The 18,242-nt window shown below is 36.1% G+C and overlaps 3 protein-coding genes across 6 annotated transcripts; all 3 read left to right on the forward strand.

The window, feature by feature from the left end:
• Positions 1-306: 306 nt before the first annotated feature.
• Positions 307-8,956, forward strand: LOC111792782 (protein CROWDED NUCLEI 1). Of its 4 annotated transcripts, none has more exons than XM_087127970.1 (9): positions 307-542; positions 627-1,056; positions 2,046-2,255; positions 2,763-3,016; positions 4,215-4,485; positions 4,624-4,707; positions 5,267-7,239; positions 8,204-8,420; positions 8,508-8,956. In XM_087127970.1, exons 2-9 carry the CDS (start codon positions 838-840, stop codon positions 8,709-8,711), a joined length of 3,432 nt encoding a protein of 1,143 aa, XP_086984096.1. In that variant the 5' UTR covers positions 307-542; positions 627-837; the 3' UTR covers positions 8,712-8,956. The 4 variants fall into 4 exon arrangements, with proteins under 4 accessions (XP_086984096.1, XP_023530139.2, XP_023530145.2 ...); XM_023674371.2 differs by having other exon boundaries at positions 713-1,056; XM_023674377.2 differs by having other exon boundaries at positions 779-1,056.
• A 1,074-nt stretch (positions 8,957-10,030) lies between these two features.
• On the forward strand, positions 10,031-13,062 carry LOC111793159 (protein CROWDED NUCLEI 2). The gene is made up of 4 exons (XM_023674918.2): positions 10,031-10,297; positions 11,299-11,508; positions 11,904-12,141; positions 12,744-13,062. The coding sequence occupies exons 1-3, from the start codon at positions 10,190-10,192 to the stop codon at positions 12,138-12,140; spliced, it is 555 nt and encodes a 184-aa protein (XP_023530686.2). The 5' UTR covers positions 10,031-10,189; the 3' UTR covers position 12,141; positions 12,744-13,062.
• Positions 13,063-13,177: 115 nt separating this feature from the next.
• On the forward strand, positions 13,178-17,548 carry SDHAF2 (succinate dehydrogenase assembly factor). The gene is made up of 4 exons (XM_023674905.2): positions 13,178-13,794; positions 13,911-14,037; positions 16,965-17,033; positions 17,115-17,548. Exons 1-4 carry the CDS (start codon positions 13,532-13,534, stop codon positions 17,259-17,261), a joined length of 606 nt encoding a protein of 201 aa, XP_023530673.2. The 5' UTR covers positions 13,178-13,531; the 3' UTR covers positions 17,262-17,548.
• The last annotated feature ends 694 nt before the right edge of the window (positions 17,549-18,242 follow it).

Raw genomic sequence — 18,242 nt, forward strand, 5'->3', positions numbered from 1 at the left:
AACCACTCATGAAAAACTAGTAAAACTAGTTCTGCCTTTCGTCTTGATGGATTGTTGTGAACTAGACGTGACCTTCTATAGAGCATTCATTATGTTTTTAATTTTTTTTTTTTAAAAGCTAAATTAATAAAAATATCTAAATACCTAGGTTTAAAAATTTTTGAAACATTTTTTCTTTTTTAAGTTTAAAAATATTTTTAAAAGTATTTTTGTAATAAAATATTATATTCATTATTATTATTTTTTTTGAATTTTTTGAATTTAATAACTGGGTTTAGCTAATTTAACAAGGGGGTTAAATCTAGGTCTGTATGCGTTTCCCCCTCTCGCTATAACCCGTTTCGTGTTTATTCCTGACTGGATTCTCTCCAGTTCCGGCAACGACAGACAACGACGCCCTTCTCCATTTTCTCTCTTCCACACCCTTCATTCTTTCTTCGGATTCCTTCTCCCTTCTATTCTGGCAACGGCAACGACGCCAACCAGCCTTCCCGTTTGGAAGCGGGCCAACGCTACCCAGCAGCTCTTCTTCCGGAAACGACGTTAGCTTCTCTTCTTTCTCTATTTTGCTTTCTTTTTTTCTCTTCTGCACTTTAATTTTCTTTTTGTTTCTTATTCTAATTTAGGGTAGTGGAGTGGAATTGCTGTTCTGCTATAGTTTCCTTTTGTTCTTCAACCTGATTGTTTAATTATTTCTGACTGGATTGAACAGAACGGTGGAAGTAGGGTTTCTGTAGAACTTGTCGGAGCATCTCATTTCTTCTGTGTTTGTTTTTAGTTCATTTGAGAATTGGGTTTCGGTCTCTCTACATTGCATACAAGCGATAGCACCTCATCATGTTCACGCCTCAGAGGAAGGATGTGGCTTTTACAGACGGCCCACCGCCGCCGTTGGGGTCTCTGAACGACCGATTCCATAAAATTGCGGCGGCTGCGGATACTGGGAACATGGACGATTGGAGGAAGTTTAAGAAGGCGGGGTTGTTGGACGCGGCTGCAATGGAGCGCAAGGATCGGGAGGCGCTTCTTGAGAAGGCTTCAAGGCTTCAGAGCGAGGTTAGCAAATATCATTAATTCTTACTTGTTTTCTATCTTTGGATTAATTGGGGTCGAACTGTAACGTTGAGGCATATGCACTTATGTGATACACTGGCCTTCAAGTTGGGCCCTGGTAAAAGCTAGTTTCTATTGTTACTCAGGTTGGTTCATGTTTAGCAAATAAGAGAAGAAATCAAGCCTAGCACAAATTTAAGCCTGGTTAATGCACAATATCAAGAAAAACCATTGAATATGCCTTTCAAAACTCACAAATTCATGTTGCAACAGTCAATAAGTGCCGAACTTATCCACTAATTTTAATGAATAGTATAGTAAATCTCTCCAAACTTAATAATTCAACAAAAATCAAGCCTAGCATAAAATTTAAGCCCGCTAATGCACAAGATCGAGAAAAACTCACAAATTCAACAAACCCAGCTCTAGTATTGTTTTTCTTTGAAGAGCTTCATTAATTTTATAGTAGACTTATGTTTTATATTTATTAAATGTACATAAGAATACTTTCATTGAAATTTTTTAAAGTCTATCATAGAGATAGCGATGCTTATCAAAAGTTTGAGGTGCATTTTGATGAAATTAAAAGTTCAGGGTATTAATTGTTTCTTTCCCCTAAATTTTTTAAATAGTTTTGGCAAATTTAGGCAATCATGGGGTGAAATATTGAATTCCAATGTATAGAAAATAGGTGCTCTTGTGATTTTTTTGAGCAATTATACTTATGTTTGTAGGTTTAATCAGGTTGGAACTTCATGCCTAGGAAGCTGAAATACTGTTTCCATATAGATAGAGAAAAAAAATGTTATTTTTGCCTTTTGTTTTGTCTTTTTAATGTAATAGATGTATGCATTATAATGTTGTACTGTTTAACACAATCATCCTAGAAGATGGGAATAAATGACTTCATTGTTTGTCATTCTTTTGGTATAGTATCCACACTTAACTTATATTGCTCTTACATGGATTTATCTGATTATTATTTTTGGCAGCTTTTTGATTACCAGCACAATTTAGGACTTATTTTGCTAGAGAAGAAAATGTGGGCTTCAAAGTATGACCAACTAGGGCAAGATTTAGCAGAAACTGAGGAGATCTTCAAACGTGAACAATCAGCACACTTAATTGCATTATCTGAAGTTGAAACGAGGAGGGATAATTTGAAGAAAGCTCTTGCTGCCGAGAAGCAACATGTGTCTAGTGTATGCTATTCTTGGCACATCCTTAATAATCCCTAGATAATTTGTGCCGAGAAGCTCTAGCTCCCAATACTCCTTAATAATTTGTGATCTTATTTTAAAACTTGGACACTAAATTGTGGAATGAACTTATATCTATAGAAATAGATCCTAGATCTTAAAGATTGATTAAATACTTAATGTCTCAATTTGAAGTTTATTAGGGCTATGTGGCAGGTCTAGCCATTAGCAGCATGGATTTGTTTTCACTATTTTGCCAAGATGATATTAAGATGTTTATTAGCAGCTGACCATTCTTTATTTATTATCTTTTCTGTTACTCTTGTACTATTTTATCTTGCCTTAAGGACTTAACTTCTACATATAAAATATAAATTTGAATCAATTTAGCACTTTATTGATAAAGAGTCGCTAGAATCTTGTAATCCTGTAATGAATTATTTCACCATCCCAAAGCTTTTTATGAGATTGTCAAGGTTGAAAGTAATTTCACACCTGCTCTTGCTGCAGCTTAAAAAGGCTTTATGTGAAGTAAAGGAGGAGCGTGCAGAAATCAAGCTTACTTCTCAGAAAAAGTTGGCTGATGCAAATGCTTTGATGCATGGAATTGAGGAGAAATCTTTGGAGTTGCAGAAAAAGTTGAATGCTGCTGAAGCCAAGCTTGCTGAGGTAAATAGGAAGAGTTCAGAGTTGGAGATGAGGATGCATGAAGTTGAAGCTCGTGAAAGTGTGCTTCAGACGGAGCAAATATCCTTGGTCACAAGGTATTCTTCTCAATATCTTTTTCTTTGAGCATATAACCCATCAATCTTTGATATGTATGTATTTGGGAGAAATCCTTGTATTTGAATAATCTTCCTGATTTCAAGTAGTCTTAAATTGATTTCAAGGAGTAAGTAGCCTTAAATCTACTGGTAACTTGAAAACTTGAGAACTTAAAAAAACAATACGAAGTTCTATACCACTAGACTTAACATTTTGTGACCATCTCAAAAGTGTTATTTTCCTTGAAAGAAAAGATTGTATTAGTGAAAGATGAGAAATTCTCAAAAGGAACAAAATGTAGTCTATTTAGAGTTTATAGATGGGATAGTTATTCCAATTTCCAATATCTAAGTACTTTACATTTTCTGTTTTGACATGGTGCTCAAACTACCAAGAAATTCATCAAAGAAAAAGGAACACTTTGAACTTTCGTCAACAGGGCTTTTTTTTTTGGAAGCTTTGGTTCAAGAGGAGCAACCATACATTTCTTTTTAACAAGAAACAATTTTTTTTATTAAGGAATTGAAAAGAGACTAATGTTCAAAAGATAAAAACTCCATAGAGGAGTGAAAAAAGGAGACAAAAAGCGGCTTTCAAACATCCAAGGCAAGTAAGCATCATGTAAAGAAAAGGCTCCAAAAGATTTGGAGAGACACACTAAGAAGAGGCTACGCTCGAACAATGGAAGATGCTTGTATCAAAGATTCTTGAATTCCTCTCCAACCATAATTATGAAATAAGTGTTCTGATCGCATGATACAAGCGAATCATTTGGATATTTTATAAATTTCGTGATTATTTTAACTATAAATGTATGCCTCCTTTTTCTGATTATAGCTTTAATTCTCTCTTGACCCACTGGAAAAGTTTTATATAGCAGTTTGGAGACTTAATTTTTTATATTTATATTCATCAATGAAATTCTAGTTTCCTCTCGAAGAAAGATGGGAAAAGAACTATGAGTTGGCTCATCTTTTGTAGTTCTTAGGAGGGGGTTTCCTCTACAGCAAACAAAAACAGACATCAGAGGCTAGAAGGATGCTCCTCAAAGCCAAATTTGAGGGGTGGAATGTTGATTTTTTAATCAATTTTGTTAAGAGTAAAAGAAGTTCTGTGTGGCCAGTTTGGTGCATAATTCCAGTAGTCTCATTGAGGGCACTCTCTTCTTTACTTATTTGTTGTTAATTATTGCTTTAGGAAAGAAGCACATCAGGTGACTTCCCATAAAGAAAAAGACGGCTTACGTAAGTGGCAACAGAAGTTGCAGGAACGGGAAGAAAGCTTGAGCAGGAGTCGTGAATTGCTAAATGATAAAGAGCAGAAGGTAAATGAAAATGGCACAATTATGAAACAAAAAGAGAAGGATCTCGAAGAGATAAAGAAGAAGATTGATCAATCAAGTTCAATTCTGAAAGAGAAGGAAGATGATGTAAATAGACAATTGGCAGATGTAGAAGCAAAAGAGAAGGTAAAACAACTAATTAAATGAGCCAGTTCTATTTCTTTCTGTTTTTTTTTTTTTTTTTGTTTGTTTGTTTGTTTTGGCAATGAGAAGTATATGACTTTTTTTTTTTTTCATTTCCCACCCCAACAAAAATGGTTGCAGGAAGCTGATTTATCAAGAAGTCTCTTAGAGAAAAAACAAGAAGAATTAGATCATATGGAAGAAAACCTTCGTGGGAGAGAAAGGGTAAGTTGATATGCAACCCGCACTTGTATTACCAAAATATGTCTTGTTTGCATGGATGCAGGTATAGTCTAAAAGTGATTGAGTAGGAGAAGAAAAAGAAAAATTGAAATAGTTTTCCCTGGTAGCAGACTAGAAGTTTTACTCTTAAGTCATAGGGTTTGTGATGACTGTTTTCTTGAAATTTTATTACTTGTAGCATGTTTCATGTTATTTCATTGTGATGCATTTGTGCTTATCGTGATGGCTGAGGTTCGTTGATATGTTATTGATAAATGAGGATAAGATGCGTGGGTGATGCTTATCCTGGCGTTATTTTCTCTCTTGATTCTCATATATCTGTCTTTGTTTAATAGATTGTTTCCGCCCATATTATTTCCTTTTCAAATTTTTATTCAAGGTTTATCATTGATGTTTAGTGCCATGCTATTGAAGTGTCAGCACCATACAAAAAAAGAATACTTCCGAGTATTGGAAGAAAGATATGGTAAATGAATCTCGTAGAATAATGTAATATAGTTCTTTATGTGTCTTATATTTGTCTTCTTGATGTCCTTTTCAGATGGAAACCCAGCAGCTGCTTCATGAACAAAGTGCTCTTCTACAGAAGAAGAGAGAAGAGTTTGAGTTGCAATTGGAAGAAAAAAGGCAGTCTGTGGAAAATGAAGGTAGTATCACGTTAGGAGCAATCAAAAGGAAAGATATTGAAATTAATCATAAGAAAGAAAAGTTAGTGAAGCAAGAACAAGCTTTGGATAAAAAGTTGCATAGAACAAAGGAGAAAGAGGGTGATCTTGAACGAAAGTTAAAGGCTTTGAAGGCAAAAGATAAGATTTTGAAAGCTGATGAGAGAAAGCACGAGGTGGAAAGGTTGCAAATGCTAGCTGATAGAGATAGCTTACAGTCTCTCATTGATGAGATTGAGAAAATCAGGACTGCAAGTACGCAGAAGGAGTGGCAATTTCACGAGGAGAGGGAGAAATTGCAGGTGATAAAAGAAGAGAGATCAGAGCATGTTCGTTTACAATGTCAATTGATGCAGGAAATTGAGAGTTACAGACTTCAGAACAAAATAGTTACGAAAGAACATGATGATCTGAAGCAGGAAAGGGTCAAGTTTGAGAGAGATTGGGAAGCCTTAGATGAGAAAAGGACTGAAATACATAATGGACTTGGAGATCTTGAGGAGTTGAGGAAGAAATTAGAGATCTTAAGGACAGAGGAGGAAAGGTTGAGAAATGAGAAAACTGAGATGCTAATTTATATGCAGAGAGAGTTGGATAATGTCAAGCAAGAAAAAGAATTATTTGCCTCAACTACAAGGCATGAGCAGCAAGCCTTGTCTCAGCAGGCCCAAAATAAGCATAACCAATTACTTCAAGATATAGAGTTGCAGAGAAAAGATCTTGAGAGTCACTTGCAGAAGAGCCAGGAGGAACTAGAGAAAAGACGGCAGGAAAGGGAGCTAGCATTTGAAGAGGAGAGAAAGAGAGAACGAAATGAAATTTTTTACTTGAAAGACATTGCTCTGAAGGAAAAGGAAGAGGTATCATCTGAGAGGCATCAATTGGAAAAGGAAAAGGAGGTTGTTACCATGAATAGGAAGGAATTGATAGCAGACCATCTTGAAATTCATCAAGATATAGACAAACTCAACGTATTAAGTAAGGAGCTGAAATGTCAGAGAGAACAGCTTATTCAAGATAGGATTTGCTTTTTGGCTTTTGTTGATAAGCTTAAGAGTTGTGAGAATTGTGGTGTCTCCATTAAGGAATTTATGGTTCCTGACCTCCAAATGCCTGCAGACATCAGAGAACCGGACCCTCTAGCAAATCTAGATGTAGAATCTTTAAAACTTTTCCAGAAAGAATTAGCTGCTTCCGAGTTCGATTCAGACTCTGGAGGCCGCATGTCTTGGCTCAGAAGATGCAGCAGAAAGATTTTAAATCTGTCTCCTATCAAGAGAATTGGACAAGTAGTTCCTCCCGTTTCCATGAAGTTGGCTGCAGATTGTACTGATTTAGAAGCTAAGGAGCCTAGCGTTAGTGCTGGCGATGTGAAAAGATTTTCATTTAGTGATAACATCAGAGTGGCTGAAGATAGACATGCGCACACATTTGATGATTTTGGCAACGTAGACAGCAAGTTTGAAGAAGCTTCAGAAGGTTCCAAACAACCTGACCTAAAGAGAGAGAAGCAGAAACGTGGGAAAGGACTCAATTCCAGGCATAGAACACACTCGATGAAAGCGACTGTTCAAGATGCAAAATTGTTTCTTGGAGAAACTGTGGGACAATCGGATCTTAATGTACTTGTACAGAAAAGTGATTCAAAATTTTCAAATAAAGAAACTACCAATGTTAGGAAACGGCCACGGGCAGAATCCTCCACAATTTCTGTTAGTGAGCAGGATGGAGATGATAGTGAACGATGTTCTGATAGCATCACAACAGGTAGGCAACGTAAAAGGCAGCAAAAGATTGCTTCGGTGCAGGCACAAGGAGAAAGCCGATATAATCTGAGGCGACCCAAAATGTTAGTTTCCCATGACTGAATTTTGCCGACTCTATTTAGTCATGTGTTGTTTGATATAAGTATATTGCATGAAGAAACTTTGCAGTTAAGGTGTGTGTTACTTACATATTCACTCTCTTTCTTGAACGACCCCACTTTTTGTCTTCTCTTGTGACTCTACATCCCTTAATCAATTAGGAAATTACTTTTGAGTTATTAAATTTATTTCCTGTTAATTGCATATCTTATAAGAACAAAATTCTTTTGCTGTGCATTTGCTTTTCTTATCATTGACATCTAGCAATGCTTCCTGTTAATTTCATGCTGTTAACTTGGTCCTTGATCACTACATAAATAAAGAGATGTCAACATACGAACTTGAGTAATAGTCTAGAGAGGCCGAAACTGAAGCTTCCGGGATTAACTCTGCTTGAATACTCCAAATTTAGAAATTAAGAACTCTCCCCCTACGTCCTCGCCTTCACATCTTTGCTTATTCCCAATTCAAATTCCTCCCGTGTTCGACTTCAGTTGAGCCTTTTGTTTTGCTTTGTATGATTTTCCCCGTCTTGTATGCAGGCATGCATTCATGCATATCTTGCATTGTAACCCAAGCCTGTTTGTGTTTACAATGGGTTTTGATTGGATAGTGAATTTGAATTGATCTTGCTCTGACTCGAATTATTTTTGGTGGGATAGGCAAGTATAATGTAACATAGGGTACTGATCCAACATTTCTCTTTTCGAATCTGATCTGCATAGCTTCACCTGAATAATGTGCCTGCTGATTCAACATCTTTCTGTAATGTAAAAATTCATAATGAAAGCTTTCTTGTATAAGTGCTTTTTTAGGATGCTTACTTCGATTACTTCGATGTTTTTATTTCTTTTTCCTGTGAGTACAAAATGCATTTGGCCACATCAGAATCTCTTTACCGATCGCTTCTACCTCTATATGCACCTTAATCTAGGAAGTTTTGTGCAGTGGTGGCACAGCTAGTGCAACTGAGGTTTCAGGAAACCTGACAACAGGTATGGAGAAAGAAAAGGATGCAACCATGACAGCGAAAGTGGAACCAAGTGGGGAAGCTTTTGTTACCTCTTCGTTGAGAAGTGTTGATGGTGAGAATATAAAAAAAGCAGACTATGTGCAGCTTACAACAGTCAGAACCATCTATCGATCGGAGGATAGAGTAGTTGAGGTAAAAAAATTTGTTTGCTATTTGATTTACAAGATTTTCTTGTTCTTAGTTATTTTGAATTATTTCTGGGGTGTGATTATTATACAGTTTGAATCGCTGAGAAATCCTGAAGATAATGCTTCTATGGAGAAGTTGGTTGCTATGGATGATTTGTGCGATGAAGTGAATGATACGTCGGAATATGAAGATGAAGATGGAAACATGATCGATGACGCAGAAGACGAGTACGATGAAGAGCAGCCTGATGCAAAATCGATTGGAAAGAAGATCTGGACCTTCTTCACAACTTGAGAAGAGGATTTTTCATTCCCAAACTTGTCAATATTATCATTTGCGGAACAACTTAGAGTAGCATTTTGAGCTCTTCTACTGTCGCTATTTTGTATTTTGATTTTACCTCCCAATCGTTACTTGTAATCTTTTTACATTTTAAGGTAATCACCGAGCAAGCCCTTTTTATGGGGGGGAAAGGGAGGATTTCAACTTCCTCCGGTTCACTTTTACACTAAATTATTAATTCATCAAATTTTACTTACAAGCAACACGTAAATTATTTGTTATAATATTGCAAAGTGATTTGATGATGAGTCAGAATAGAGTTATTTCTAGATATATGTAGGATGAGCTGATGAGTTAGGATGAGCTGATGAGTGAGGCTGAACATTTGTTTGGTGGGATGATGTTTGGAGATGTACATAGTCTGAGTTGGATTGAGTTAAGAGATTCTTTTGACCCAACCCAAAAGTTTGGGTTGATTGGATTAGGCTTTTCTCAACCCAACCCAACTCTCTATTTTCGGGTTGGGTTATTGGGTTGTAACTTTTTTATAAAAAAAATTTAAATAATTTTATTTATCTTCAATTCATAATTATTCGATAAAATTTTAGATAAAAGATATTACCGTTCACAAACAAACACAAATCCATCTATAATTATTAAAAAAAATCATCAACAATAAGAAAGAAGGGTAACATTTTAACATATTTGAACATTATTATAAAATTAAAGGCAACTAAATACTGACATTTGTTGAGAATTGATTATAAAATAATTAAAGGCAACTAAATACTGACCTTTGTTGAGAATATAAAATAATTAAAGGCAACTAAATACTGACCTTTGTTGAGAATTGATTATAAAAGTAAAGAAAATATAAATAAATTATAAAAATAAAGGCAACTAAATACTGACCTTTGTTGAGAATTGATTATAAAAGTAAAGAAAATATAAATAAATTATAAAAATAAAAAATAATAAAAATGATTAGTTTAAAGAAACTATACCTATAAAAAAAAAATATTTTTACACCATTTTTTATTTAAAGTTAGAGTCTAAATTATGAAGAAAAAAAAATTGTGATATAAAATATAAATAAATTATAAAAAAATAAAAAAATAAAGAAATGAATTCGACAGAAGTCGAACATGGGTACAGAGACTCTTGTAGTAAGCCAGAATAACGACTCTGCCAGACCCCATGAATAAGGTTCATTTCTTAATGTACACATTTTATAATCTTTATTTCATTCGGGTCCAACCCGAGTTTTTGTCCTATGAACCGAAACCAAACCGAACCGATTCCTGATTGTTTAGTTATTTATTCCCGACTGAACTGAACAGAACGGTGGAAGTACGGTTTCTGTAGAACTTGTGGGAGCATCTCAATTCTTTTGTGTTTGTTTTCAATTCATTACAGACCGCCCACCGCCGCCGTTGGGGTCTCCGAACGACCGATTCCATAAAATTGCAGCGGCTGCGGATACTGGGGACATGGACGATTGGAGGAAGTTTAAGAAGGCGGGGTTGTTGGACGCGGCTGCAATGGAGCGCAAGGATTGGGAAGCGCTTCTTGAGAAGGCTTCAAGGCTTCAGAGCGAGGTTAGCAATTATCATCAACTCTTACTTGTTTTCTATCTTCGGATTAATTGGGGTTGAACTGTAACGTTATGGCATATGCATTTATGTGATACACTGGACTACAAGTTTGGGCCCTGCTAAAAGCTAGTTTCTATTGTTACTTAGGTTGGTTCATGTTTAGCAAATAAGAGAAGAAATCAATCCTAGCACAAATTTAAGCCTGGTTAATGCACAATATCAAGAAAAACCATTGAATATGCCTTTCAAAACTCACAAATTCATGTTGCAACAGTCAACAAATGCCAAACTCATCCACTAATTTTAATGAATAGTATAGTGAACATCTCTCCAAACTTAATAATTCAACAAAAATCAAGCCTAGCATAAACTTAAGCCCGCTAATGCACAAGATCGAGAAAAACTCACAAATTCAACAAACCCAGCTCTAGTATTGTTTTTCTTTGAAGAGCTTCATTAATTTTATAGTAGACTTATGTTTTATATTTATTAAATGTACATAAGAATATTTTCATTGAAAACTTTTAAAGTCTATCATAGAGATAGCGATGCTTATCAAAAGTTTGAGGTGCATTTTGATGAAATTAAAAGTTCGGGGTATAAATTGTTTCTTTCCCCCAAAATTTTAAAATAGTTGTGGCAAATTAAGGCAATCCTGGGATGAAATATTGAATTCCAATGTATAGAAAAATAGGTACTCTTGTAATTTTTTTGAGCAATTATACTTATGTTGGTAGGTTTAATCAGGTTGGAACTTCATGCCTAGGAAGCTGAAATACTGTTTCCATTTAGATGAAGAGAGAAAAAATGTTTTTTTTTTTTTTGCCTTTTGTTTTGTCTTTTTAATGTAATAGATGTATGCATTATAATGTTGTAGTGTTTAGCACAATCATCCTAGAAGATGGGAATAAATGACTTCATTGTTTGTCATTCTTTTGGTATAGTTCCTGTCATCAGAACTTATATTGCTCTTAATGGATTTATCTGATTATTATTTTTGGCAGCTTTTTGATTACCAGCACAATATGGGACTTGTTTTGCTAGAGAAGGAAGCATGTGCTTCAAAGTGTGACCTACTAGAACAAGAATTAGCAGAAACGGTGGAAATCTTCAAACGTGAACGATCAGCACATTTCATTGCATTATCTGAAGTTGAAACGAGGAGGGATAATTTGAAGAAAGCTCTAGCTGCTGAGAAGCAACATGTGTCTAGTGTATGCTACTCTTGGCACATCCATTGCCCATTAACGTATTTCTTATTTGATAATGTTGCCATTTTCCTTTCTTTTTTGTATTCTTAGATACTCAATTTGTTAGGCCCCCAATCGTAAATGTGTACTAGAGAAACATGTAAGTGGTGGGGGGAGTTAACTTTCGTCAGCCCTACTGGTAATTGGGTGAGGTGACATGGGAGAAGTTGTAACAGAGAGAGTAATGGGAGGGTAGTATCTATTCTTAAGGAGTATGTATTTGTTTAGAAGAGTCTTGTAGTATGGGAGAGAGAGGATCTTATTTTGAAATTTGGACACTAAATTGTGAAGTTATGTCTATAGAAATAGATCTTAGATCTTAAAGATTGATTAAATTTTCATACCTATTCTTGCTGCAGCTTAAAAAGGCTTTATGTGAAGCAAAGGAGGAGCGTGCAGAAATCGAACTTACTTCTCAGAAAAAGTTGGCTGATGCAAATGCTTTGATATATGAAATTGAGGAGAAATCTTTGGAGTTGGAGAAAAAATTGTATGCTGCTGAAGCGAAGCTTGCTGAGGTAAATAGGAAGAGTTCAGAGTTGGAAATGAGGATGCATAAAGTTGAAAGTAGACCGAGCAAATATCCTTTGTCATAAGGTATTCTTCTCAATATCCTTTTCTTTGAGCATATGACCCATCAATCTTTGATATGTATGGATTTGGGAGAAATGCTTCTGTTTGAATAATCTTCCTGATTTCAAGTAGAAAAGTGGTAGGCTTTAGGCAGAAGAGACCTGACCCTTGTCCAATTTTAGGGGTCAATATTGGTTGGAAGTTTTCCCTGGTAGCAGACTAGAGGTTTCACTCTTTAAGTCATAGGGTTTGTGATGACTGTTTCTTGAAATTTTATTACTTGTAGCATGTTTCATGGTATCCTGAAGTTTGTTGATATGATATTGATAAATTGATGCTTATCCTCGCCTTATTTTCTCTCTCTTGATTCTCATGTATCTTTCTTTGTTTAATAGATTGTTTCCGTCCATATTATTTCCTGTTCAAATTTTTATTTAAGGTTGATGATTGATGTTTCAGTGTGACGCTATTAAAGTGTGAACATTGGAAGAAAGATATGGTAAATGATTTAGTAGAATAACGTAATATAGTTGTTTATGTGTCTTATATTTGTCCTCTTGATGTTCCTTTCAGATGGAAACCCAGCTTCATGAACAAATTCTCATGAATTGGTTTCTATTGGTCAGGGTTTCGAGCTCAGGGGGAGGAAGGGAACGTTTGAAGGTGAAGAAAGGCGAGATATGGTGTCAAATAAAAAGGAAACAAGAAGAACCTACTGACCTTACTCCAAAGTTGTTATTACGACCTTTGGTTAAAAGAGGATTTCAAAACTAGATGCAGTGAAAAAAGTTTGAAAAGTGGGTATAGATTTGGGTATTTAAGAGGGAGAATTTTGGTTGGTGCGGTAAAATGACCTAAGGTGTGTGCGATTGAAATTTTGAATGTGAATGGAACATCAAACCACATTCATCTCAACCAGAAATTAAATATCTGATTTTTTTTTTTTTTCTTTTTAAGTTTGGACGAAAAATGTTTTAAATTTTTTTTTTCAGAATTTCAAAATAAATATTAAAAAAGAAAAAAATTAAAAAATTGAGTCAAAATCACTCAAAAGGGGTAAAATGGTCATATTGAGTAGGCTGGACAAACCCCAATCACTAGGTCTCTAGACTCTCTACGCGTTCCCCCCTCTGGCCATAACCCGTTTCGTGTATTGGGCAGACATAGGCCACAACAACCACTGCTTCGATTCTCTCCTGTTCCTGCAACCACCACAGACAACGTCTCCCTTCTCCACTTTCTCTCTTCCACACCTTTCATTCTTCCTCCGGATTCCTTCTCCCTTCTCTCCCGGCAACGCCAACGGCAACCACGCCAACCACCTCTTCTTCCGGATACGACGTTAGCTTCTCTTCTGCCCTTTAATTTTCTTCTTCTTTTACCCAATCCTCTTATTATAGTTTTCAAAACGCGAATGGCGACGTTCAGAAGGGCTGTACTCAAAGCTCATGAAGTTCTGTACCTGAAACCCTCCTCCACCGTTTTCAGAAGCAAATCGATGACCCTTTTGCCTAGCGCTTATATATTGTTGGAGAATCTACAAGGGCGATTACCAAATCACAATCAGAATCAACATGGTTCTTTCTTTCGTTTTCGTTGCTCTTCCACGACTGTAAATCCTTTGTTCACAGATATCGATCTCTCAAATGAAGAGAGCAAGAGGCGTTTGTTCAATAGGTTCAATCTCACTTCCTTTGCTTCATTAACTTTCATAACCCCCTTGCTTTCTTTCTCTTAATTTTTTGGCAATTTTGTTTGGATTGACAAGGTTTTTTGGTTGTTGGATTCAACAGGTTGCTGTACCGGAGCAAACAACGGGGGTTTTTGGAACTGGATTTGGTACTTGGAAAATGGGTAGAAGATCACATCAATTCCTTGGATGCAGATGGTATTAGAGCTCTAATTAAAGTTCTTGACCTGGTAATCTAGTCTTATGCCCATATTTTATAGTTATTTTCTATGTTTTGTGTTCTAGCCCTAGTTATTTAATCCATAGCTGGGTGGAGGCCTTAGTGCCACATGGTCAATCTGGTCAATCTTCATCCCATTCTTATCCCTCCCTCGTGGGCTGGCATTCCGAGCTTGAATGTAGCTCTGAGAAATGAGAGAAGGAAGAAAACATTAAAGAATCCACTTTTGTTATTATGGAGTTGATTTGCACCTGCATAAAAATTTCAGGCCAAGACAAGTTCAAGGTTTTTATGAGCCACATTTGGACACAATTGTTCAAACGATGAGTCACTGAATGGCAGAAAAGCACAGCATATGATGCAAACATGCAAAAAACCGGAGGAGGATGTGTTGTGGCATATCTTTACCGCTGAAAAGATGATGACAAGGGCACGTTGGGTTTCTCAAGCCAAATTTTTGTATAATATGGGAGGGTACTAGTGAGGAATATATTGGAAATATTAGTAAGATAATAGTAAGGGGTTAAGTGGTAATTAGTTTGATGAAGGGGGGTTTGGGTTATAAATTAAGAGGACTCGAAGTTTCTGGGAGGGTAAATCATTTTGGGGAGTGTCCAATTTGGGACTTGGGAAAGAGACGGAGTGCCCTCTGAAATATTTTCATTGATATTGCAACATAGTTATAGTTATATTTCTATTTTCTGTTGTGATCTTGTGTTCAGGTACCTAATGAATTGGTATTAGAGCACGTTCATCTTGGAGTTGAAAAATATGACTAAAAAGGGATTAGAAGAGAGGGTGGAAGCTACTGGAAGGACATTGCCGAGCTTAAAGGCATGCTGCAAACAATGACTCAAAGGACTGAGTAGTTGGCAATGGATATACATGAGAGTTCAAGTTCGACATGGGTGATTGTGGTGATTATGTCGGTTCCCCACAAAAGTAGTAAATGCTAGAGGAATGATGAATTTAAAATCTCTATAGTACCGGAGGGAAGGGAATCTATTAAGACAAGAAGTTATTGGTGGAATCGGAGATGATGGGGACGAGTGTAACACTTGAGTAAAGGAGGGGTATGAATGACTGATACCACATCCAAAGGAGAACAATCTTGAGAATAGGATGGTTAAGGAAAGCTTAAAAAACTGAAAGTAACTTCATAATTAAGCGTGGTTTGCTTGGAGCAATTCTATATTGGGTGATCTACTAGGACTTTTCGTACATGTAAGTGAGGACAAGCATGTTGGAAGGGCTTTTGTTAGTTTGTAGGGATAGCCTTCACTCTTAAAAGTGAGGAGCAAGTAACATGATCATGTCGCAGAGGATGTAAGGGAATATGCTAGAGCCATCATGTGCCAAATCCGGATTCCAAATCTTAATCCGATTGTTGACTATCTCTTGGTTAGAAAGGTGATATGGACGACGTCAACGAAGTAAATGCCATATGAAAAGTGGAGAGAAGAAGTGACAATGATAGAATCTAAAGAGTTTGGCAAGTTTATGGTCTGAGAAGACATGATCATGTCGCAGAGGATGTAAGGGAATATGCTAGAGCCATCATGTGTCAAATCCGGATTCCAAATCTAATCCGATTGTTGACTGTCTCTTGGTTAGAAAGGTGATATGGACGACGTCAACGAAGTAAATGCCATATGAAAAGTGGAGAGAAGAAGTGACAATGATAGAATCTAAAGAGTTTGGCAAGTTTATGGTCTGAGAAGACATGATCATGTCACAGAGGATGTAAGGGAATATGCTAGAGCCATCATGTGCCAAATCCGGATTCCAAATCTTAATCCGATTGTTGACTGTCTCTTGGTTAGAAAGGTGATATGGACGACGTCAACGAAGTAAATGCCATATGAAAAAAGTGGAGAGAAGAAGTGACAATGATAGAATCCAAGTTTATGGTCTGAGAAGTAATAAGGTAGGCGATCAAGAAGCAATGGAGGAAAGAAGAAAGATATAGCCGATGAGAAGGTGAGGTGGCTAACAGATGAAGAAACGATGAAGTAAGGACAAACATTGTGGAGATGTTGAGTTTGACCAACTATCTGTTTCATAAACCTCTAATTCCATAAACATTGTTGTGAGTTTGTCAAAACTTTGGGCGTGGAGTATTGATAAACCTCAAATTCCACTAACTATCCATTATTTATTTATTTATTCAAGAAGGAAAAAAGACAACAACATCATCAATCTTGAAGGAAGTTGAATGGAGAAGTTGGGGTTTCTGTCATGTGGGGTCCAAGGCGGTTATTAGAAGTTATATGTTTGTGTGTTGTTGGCTATGTTTTGTGTGGGGAGAGTCCCCATCTCTTGAATGTTTAGGTTGTATACAACTTTATCTTGAATGTCTACAAATAATCCTCACTTCACTATTCAACTGTCAACGCCCATTCTTAGGAAGGTTGACAGATAGTTGGAGATCCGCTACAAAAACGAATAATAGTAAACTCACCGATTATGGAGAGAGTTGGATTAGATTGTGAAGTTTATTCGGGTCATCATTTTTGGGTTGGTCAAATAATTTTTCCCAACCCAACCTTACCCGTGCACACTCCTGCTCATTTCTATCCCCTTGGCCAGCTATTCTAGGGCCTTCATGGCACTAGTCCACTAACTATTAAAATCAAGGGTAACCGCCAATGCCTGGTGACAAAGGGAATGGTGGAGGAGATAGTTTCAATAAGTGTGATAGTTACATCAATGGGTAGTAAAATCGTGGGGAAGGGTTTGAGTTAGTGTTCCTTACCACCAAAATAGGTGATTTCAGTTCAGTCCATCTGCAGAAACTGGGTATTGGTGATTTCAGTTTCTCATTTGTTTTTTTTTTTCATTCTTTTAAATCTATTGTAAATGATTTTGAGGACTACTTTTTTGGATACTGCTTATTTCTTTTGCAAGTATCTGTATATGTGTTCTTCTGTTGTTCAGGAAAATCCAGATCTATGGAAGTGGTTAACTGGCCAAGAGCAACCCCCTGAAGCCGTGAAGACAAATCCTGTGAGCATCCAAACTAGTGTTTCCCTTTTTATGTTTGGACTAAAAAATATGTGATGTTAGAATTAGAGCATCTATTTGTAGGTATTTACTGATGTGCAAGAGAAGGTGATGAACAATCTCAACAAACATGCCTCACCCGAGACACGAACACCGCCTGGGCAACAATGGGTAAGGGGTTGGGATGATTTCAAGAGAGGTCGGGATGGCCCCATAACAGGAAACCAGTAGCTCTGTCTTCCATTAAAGAATTTTATGTTATAAGTACTGAAGTTTCTCAAACTTGTTTGTTACGAATGGTGGGCTGTGAATAAGTTTCCCATCAAGTCTCTCCCCTCTAAACCCTTGGGATCTATAGTGAAATAATGGCTGTTTTTTTCTTTCACATACATTCACCAAATAATTCATCATTTCCAAGTGCTTGCCACCATGGCTAGCTTGCATTTCTTTATAGTTTGTACTTGATGTAATAAGCTTTGTATTAATTTTATAGTTTGCATTAGTGTTACGACCTTCAATGATCTACCTCATAAACTATCGGGTCATAAACTATCCGTAGTATGAGTGAATATCAAATACTTGCATGCTCTAATTGATTCATGTTATGGCCATATACTAATCGCTGATTTTTTCAAGATTTTTAGTTAGGATTAACTCTAAGCCAAACATGGCACTAGACCCTTGTTTAATAGTAGACAAATTATTCGACCAATGGATTATTTATTACCAACTTATTAATGTAAGGGTGAGCTTTCAATGGATTATTTATTACTAACTTATTAATTTAAGGGTTAGCTTTCAATTAATTGAGGAGGCTTGTGATAGTCATTCACTTAATGCATAAGGGAATTTAATGGGAGTTAAATGACCAATTAAGGAGTTGTTGGAAGAACTGGTCTAGTCCAAGTTTGGCTTCGTGTTCAAGCTTTTGTTGTGCATTTCTTCAATTTTGGTCGGTTGATTAGATTATTATTCATACCATCATCTTTTTTAATATCAATTAATACCTATTATGAAATTTTTGGAATTCATTTGATCTAAATTATCTAAAAATCTCAAAAGCGACAAAAAATCAACTCACTCAAAAGAAAATTCATTTTTAAACTTATGATTAATACCAGAAATACAAATAATCCTAATAATAATAATAATAAATAAATAAATAAATAAATAAATAAACTTATAGCTTGAAAAAGCATAATATGCAACTTT

Source organism: Cucurbita pepo, chromosome 1, assembly GCF_057944985.1.
Source record: "Cucurbita pepo subsp. pepo isolate OVF chromosome 1, ASM5794498v1, whole genome shotgun sequence".
NCBI classification, from domain to species: domain Eukaryota; kingdom Viridiplantae; phylum Streptophyta; class Magnoliopsida; order Cucurbitales; family Cucurbitaceae; genus Cucurbita; species Cucurbita pepo.

What these genes read in the sequence shown, in the direction of transcription:
- LOC111792782 (XM_087127970.1), top strand. Translation starts at nt 838, where the DNA reads ATGTTCACGCCTCAGAGGAAGGATGTGGCTTTTACAGACGGCCCACCG. An exon ending in CAAATATCCTTGGTCACAAG is followed by an intron (nt 3,017 to 4,214) that starts GTATTCTTCTCA and finishes TTATTGCTTTAG; the next exon opens with GAAAGAAGCACATCAGGTGA. An exon ending in ATGTAGAAGCAAAAGAGAAG is followed by an intron (nt 4,486 to 4,623) that starts GTAAAACAACTA and finishes AAATGGTTGCAG; the next exon opens with GAAGCTGATTTATCAAGAAG.
- SDHAF2 (XM_023674905.2), top strand. Translation starts at nt 13,532, where the DNA reads ATGGCGACGTTCAGAAGGGCTGTACTCAAAGCTCATGAAGTTCTGTAC. An exon ending in TAATTAAAGTTCTTGACCTG is followed by an intron (nt 14,038 to 16,964) that starts GTAATCTAGTCT and finishes TCTGTTGTTCAG; the next exon opens with GAAAATCCAGATCTATGGAA. An exon ending in AAGCCGTGAAGACAAATCCT is followed by an intron (nt 17,034 to 17,114) that starts GTGAGCATCCAA and finishes ATCTATTTGTAG; the next exon opens with GTATTTACTGATGTGCAAGA.
- LOC111793159 (XM_023674918.2), top strand. Translation starts at nt 10,190, where the DNA reads ATGGACGATTGGAGGAAGTTTAAGAAGGCGGGGTTGTTGGACGCGGCT. An exon ending in CTTCAAGGCTTCAGAGCGAG is followed by an intron (nt 10,298 to 11,298) that starts GTTAGCAATTAT and finishes TATTTTTGGCAG; the next exon opens with CTTTTTGATTACCAGCACAA. An exon ending in AGAAGCAACATGTGTCTAGT is followed by an intron (nt 11,509 to 11,903) that starts GTATGCTACTCT and finishes TTCTTGCTGCAG; the next exon opens with CTTAAAAAGGCTTTATGTGA.